Source organism: Priapulus caudatus, unplaced genomic scaffold (genome assembly GCF_000485595.1).
Source record: "Priapulus caudatus unplaced genomic scaffold, Priapulus_caudatus-5.0.1 Scaffold2455, whole genome shotgun sequence".
Lineage (NCBI taxonomy): Eukaryota > Metazoa > Priapulida > Priapulimorpha > Priapulimorphida > Priapulidae > Priapulus > Priapulus caudatus.
In genome coordinates, this window is record NW_014579516.1 from 17687 (window position 1) to 23175 (window position 5489).

General features: G+C 42.9%; 3 protein-coding genes across 4 annotated transcripts in view; 2 read left to right on the plus strand and 1 right to left on the minus strand.

The window, feature by feature from the left end:
- LOC106818720 overlaps window positions 1–4921 on the plus strand; it is a 16262-nt gene extending 11341 nt beyond the window's left edge. The window contains exons 7-12 of one of the 2 annotated variants that reach the window (XR_001395285.1): window positions 2657–2760; window positions 2864–3307; window positions 3417–3536; window positions 3686–3812; window positions 4285–4701; window positions 4783–4921. Coding sequence is in view for 1 of the 2 variants with exons in the window: in XM_014823395.1 (XP_014678881.1) it covers window positions 2657–2760; window positions 2864–3307; window positions 3417–3536; window positions 3686–3808 (791 nt within the window). In the remaining variant the exon portion in view is untranslated. Of the gene's footprint in view, window positions 1–2656; window positions 2761–2863; window positions 3308–3416; window positions 3537–3685; window positions 3813–4284; window positions 4713–4782 lie in introns of those variants that run through there. The other variant, XM_014823395.1, reaches the window with a different exon arrangement.
- LOC106818722 (dolichol-phosphate mannosyltransferase subunit 3-like) lies at window positions 397–2214 on the plus strand. The gene is made up of 4 exons (XM_014823397.1): window positions 397–685; window positions 852–881; window positions 1058–1135; window positions 1889–2214. The coding sequence occupies exons 1-4, from the start codon at window positions 572–574 to the stop codon at window positions 1940–1942; spliced, it is 276 nt and encodes a 91-aa protein (XP_014678883.1). The 5' UTR covers window positions 397–571; the 3' UTR covers window positions 1943–2214.
- A 200-nt stretch (window positions 4922–5121) lies between the features above and the next one.
- The window catches only part of LOC106818721 (voltage-dependent calcium channel subunit alpha-2/delta-1-like), an 8484-nt gene continuing 8116 nt past the window's right edge, over window positions 5122–5489 (minus strand). Inside the window, exon 7 of the mRNA XM_014823396.1 lies at window positions 5122–5363. Within this exon, the coding sequence (XP_014678882.1) occupies window positions 5232–5363 (132 nt within the window). The 3' untranslated portion in view covers window positions 5122–5231. The remainder of the gene's footprint in view (window positions 5364–5489) is intronic.

Here is a 5489-nt window from a genome sequence, read left to right on the forward strand (position 1 = left end):
GTGTAATTAATAATAAATCATATAATATAAATAAAAATACACAACATAATTTTTAGTGGTATAATAGTAGTAATTCTGTCCGATAGGTGGCGCATGTGGCTATGTGGTCAAACGACGAAATTAGTGCACGTAAACATTTGTGCATCTTTCCTTGATATACGGAAAGTCTGTGCATCAGTTGATGATCACTTCGTAATACCTAAGGTGCCTAAAGTGGATTAGCGTCGACTATAGTACTAGAGACTATAAGAGCTACATTAGAGGCATTATTCTTTGTGACTAATAACTTCTACTACTTCTACTACTACTTTTTGACTAATAACTTCTAATAGTAATACTAATACTAATACTAATAGTAATAGTATTAGTAATACTTCTAGCCTACGTACTGTAGGAGTCTACTAGTACTAGTACTACTAACACTAACAGATGGTGGCGCCGAATGTTGAACTACTGAACTAGTCATTGACAGCAGTGCATACATACTAAATGATACTTTCAAATTCCATGCCAGTGCAGTGAGTGAGACAGTGTTACTACTGCATGAAGTGAGTGAGCGCCCATTCGCACGATGACGAAACTCAAGCAATGGCTGCTAGGTTTGTCGTTGCTGGTTAGCATCTGGGCAAGCATGGTGACAAATCTATTTCATCTGCCACGTGCCTTCAGACAAATCGTGTGGGCGGTGAGTGAGCGCACATTTTCTAGCATTTCTAATTTTACATCTATTTAATACATTATTTATTTTTCATTCATCACTATCAGTATCACCGGGAGCACGTGTAATATTCGATACTTGTTGTACTTCACATATGGTGCATGTTCAACCAATGTCTTTTTTATTGTTTCAGCTTCCAGTGTATATGATCATTGTTTTCGGGGTAAGTTCATCTACAAGATAGATCTACGTTCGGTAATCCATACCAAAAAATATGTCGCTGTGTCGCACTTAATTTCCCTTACCACTTACAAGTCACCGTTCTCGTAACGTTAGCATACACGTAGTTGTCGCCGTTCTGTGTGAGTGATGTCACACAACCTTTGTGACCTTTTACAGTGCATCTCCCTCGCTATAATCGGCTTTAGAGTGGCGACCTTCAATGACTGCGAGGACGCGGCGGACGAACTCAAACAGGTCTGTATCGTCTTGGAAGAACGTCTCACTTACGCTCTTAATCTCCCTCACACATCCCGTGTAAATGAGCGTAACCGGGCAAGACGTGGTTCACACATTTCACTAGAGATGTGTCAGCAACATGGATCTGACACATAATATACATATATATACATGTCTGTGCCATGTACATCTTATCAAGAGCTAATAATACCTAAGGTACCTAAGGTATAATTAGCGCTTGATCTTATACATGGGTGTCTGTCATGATGGTGTGGACAGTGGAGTTTTCACTTGGTAATTGCAACGAATGAATGTGATTTATTTAGTGACATATTGATAGAGACACCAGATCACTGCTCAGGTTGATTTTAGTATCTCCGTACTTACTTTGTCATCATCATGATTTTCCTTAATCCTAATTCTAACCATAGGATCTCAGTCCTGTAAAGAGAGTACATGCCTCCTCTACACCGTAATCCTGCCATAACCCTAGCACTAACCTAATCCTTGCCCAGTGCGCGCATGCGTTAACCTTACCATCAACCTGGCCTCGGCTACCAGCATGCGTAAACCTAACCCTAACCTTGCATTAGCCCTAATGCTACCCTAATCCTAAACCTAACCTTATCCTTAACGTTTACTACAGTCCTAACCTAATCATGTCTCACTAACTAACTCATCCTTCCCCAATCATTACCGACTGGGGTATTAAGCTAGATTTGACCCTTGGCACACGACTTATCTCACATCGTCCCGCCTTTCCGCTTCCAGCAAATCGAAGAAGCTAAGACCGACCTCAAGCGAAAAGGCATGAAGTTCTCATAGCAGACAATCAAATCCGACTGTCAGCGATAATCCCGGAGAAAAAGAGGTGAATTAAAGAGGGGAATCTTCCCGGAAAATTGAACCCTCGGCCTGCGAGTGTCGGGGACAAAAAGGTGAGGGAATCATCCCCGACTTCCTGCAAATCACACAGCGCGATGGGAATCTTCAGCGAGGAAGTCGAGGATGCTCTCAGGAAGGACTGGGACGTAGAGGGCGCCCCCGAGCGGCGGGACCGGCTCGCCGCCCTGATCGGGGTGCTGGCGACGCCGCCCGCGCACACGGTCGTGCGCGTCAACACGCTGCAGACTTATGTATAAGACGTCTTGCTATGCACAAATGAATTTATCAGCAGAACACCAGACACCAGATGAGCCCTGTCGCACTGCGGCACTTGTTAATAAATATATAAATATTACTGATATTACTTATGGATACATATCTGGTTCTATATTAAAGTAAAAGAAATAAGAACGCTGTGCTCTTTGCTATTGTTATATTTGTGGCAACGTCACAAATAAGCATACCTACATTTACCAATACTTGCAAAATTCTGAAAATTGCTGGTAGAAATAAATTCAGATATATCATTAATGACAGTATAGTTTATTTTCAAAAATTTTAAATAATTTATTCATGTTAAGATACTGCGTCTCCACTGAAAACACCACATTTTTCTAAAAATATTTTATACTAATCTTTCACATGCACCTGGAGTTGCGCACTCCCTGGACGTTATTCCTCACGTACGCTGTGGCTTCACTCCCAAAAAGCGGCAATTGTACAACAGAACAACAAAGGGAACAACAACTTCAAAAAAGGTAAAATAACAAGTTCAATGGCATCCTAAATATGATTTTGTTTCAATAAATGATATGGTTTTACTGCAAAAATCATGTAACACCATTAAAAACCTTATTTCAGTTGAAAAATTACAAAGCAATGGCTGGCAAGATGTTGAGCAAGTCCAACTATGCTCAGATGTTGACACTCCTATGGAAATCCAGCCAGGCCTTCCACACAGCCTTGCAGGAATTTGTCAGGAAGCAGGTGTACAAGGAAGCCAGACAATTTCGTACGAAGCCATGTAAACTGAGGCAAAATTTGAGCGTGTCCAGCATCATGGATTTTGACTGGACAACCACCTTACAGGAAATAAAAGCTGGCATGCCATTTATACACAGAATTTTCTGTGGCATGCTTGAAACTAGAAAGCTCAGCAAAAGAAAGATAACCCGTGTTCCCCCGACTAAACAGAGGATTGGGGCGTCGATTGCGGTGATGCTGGCCAATAGGCAACCTAGAACCTACAAACTGCTGCAGTCATGGGTTGGGGTCGAGCTGTGGAGGAGTGGCTGCAGGCAAAAGGTGGGCTAATCTTTCAGTGTTAAAAATATGAGTGGGAAACTTCTTTATAGAGTACTACAGAGCTTATGGTTGTCTATGCTAAAAATTGTTTACTAAATAATTTTTATAGGGTTTCTCGTGTTTGCGTGAACTTGGAATGTCGCAAAGTGCTAAAGCAACACGAGCATGTGTGGACCGGGTTGGAAGCGAATTTGATGCAGAACCGTGCAACTGGAAAAGAGACATCGAGGTGAGTTGATGACTTGTCTCTTTATACATTAGGTAATCTGTTGTTCTCGAGAACATGTGGGGTATATATCTATTGCATTTCTTGCGACCTAATGGTTTCTTATTTCATAATTGACTTCGGGTGTTGCTAACATCACCTTCACATGGAAGGTGGGGCATCAATCGTCAACCGATGATGTGGATGTGCAACCACTTCGCTTTACATCTGATGAGGACGAGGATGATGTAAATGTCGCACGGAGGGAACCGCTAACCTTAGATGTCTCGCAGTGACACAGTAAGTATATATATGTACTGAAATTGTACTGAAATATGTAGCAATATGTACTGAAATTGTTACCATATTTCATCGTTCAGTAAAACGCAATTCTTGTGGTAGCTAACATTCTAATTTTCTGCAGATCCTGGTTATTCATTTTGCTGGGACAATGTACGAATCCAGTGAGGTGTCTATCCAAAAGAGTGGCTCTAGCACATCTTTTATCATTTGCAGTCCGCCCCGCAGACTTGCAGCATCTCACTGCTTACGATGCGCTTGTTGAGCGATCGCGGTCCGATGAGCAGTGTCGCCGAAGATGGCAGCCCGTCGCGTCCTGCTCGCCCCACCTCTTGCCAGTAGTGAAGTGGCGTTTTGCTAGGCCCAAAGTGAACGATGCGCTTGATGTCTGCCACCTGCAAATCCCCATGCCGAAGGCTATGGTGCAGATGATGAGGCGGATGGCTGATTCCTTTTTGGTTAAATTTTGCAGGACATATTGTTCTTGGAGAGGACTAGTCTTGCCATGATACATAGAGATGATCAAGTTTTCGGATGAATGCGAGTTGTTCTGCCAGGCTGCTTCTCCCAAACGATATAGCAGGTCTTCATATACTGTGGCGACTTGATTAATTGTTCTGCAACACAATTGTGATTGTAACTAACAAATAAATGAACAGTTGTTGGCATTTAAAGTTATTTAGTTATTCACAGAGAAATTTCCTGCTAAAATACCTGCAAAACCAACGAATTACGTTGTAAGATATGTAGAAAAAAATCCATTGCTGTATGGGAAATTGGATATATTATAGAAATATACTAAATTGTATTATATTATATATGTATCATATAAGTATATAAGTATGTATATGCATTATATATCCCTGTATAATAATTAGCATTTTCTATGGTTGCTACAGCTTTGCTCTAGTACTATAGCCCTCCGCTCCGCCGCAGGTAACTGTACGCGGGCTATAGTTACTAGAGCTAGCTACAGCTTTGCTTGCCTCTTTTGGTGTCCTGGTTAATTTCATTCAGAGGCAGTATTACTGCCGCTGACACCCATTTGCTTGAGCAGCTCAACTTGATTAAACATCAAGGAGCGTAGGGGGCTCACAACCAGGGTCCAGGATCGCTGTTTCACTGTTGCGCTTCCGATTCGTCCTTTCTCTCTCCCTCTCTCTCTCTCTCTCTCTCTCTCTCTCCCTCTCTCTCTCTCTTTCTCTTTCTCTTTCTCTCTCTCTTTGTCTCTCTCCCTCTCGCACTCGCCCATTTACTCACTCTCTCATTCACTCTCTCTTTCACTCTCTCTCTCTCTCTCTCTTTCTTATTATTCCTCATATATCATCTCACATGCATAGGCATGCACGCACACACTCGTGCCCACACCACTCTTCCCTAGAGACTACACATCTCGTTCTTTCCTACAGACTAGTTTCATTAGTGTGATGATATGTCGTGCGTGGAGCCCGCCCCCATCGTGGCACACACCGTGAGTGGCAGCAGCAGCAGCAGCAGCAGCAGCAGCGACGGAGGCTGGAGCGCGACGCCGGCACACGGTGACACGTCCTCCTGCAAAGCAGACGACAACGAACAACGCGATCAGAACACACGAACAACGCAACCGGAACGAACAACGCGATCAGAACACACGAACAATGCAACCGGAACGAACAACGCGATCAGAACACACGAACA

Bases quoted from the DNA above. Each gene is read 5' to 3' on its own strand.
- LOC106818722 (XM_014823397.1), top strand. From the start codon at position 572: ATGACGAAACTCAAGCAATGGCTGCTAGGTTTGTCGTTGCTGGTTAGC. The intron at 686-851 runs GTGAGTGAGCGC...TTATTGTTTCAG, and splicing joins TCAGACAAATCGTGTGGGCG to CTTCCAGTGTATATGATCAT. The intron at 1,136-1,888 runs GTCTGTATCGTC...TTCCGCTTCCAG, and splicing joins CGGCGGACGAACTCAAACAG to CAAATCGAAGAAGCTAAGAC.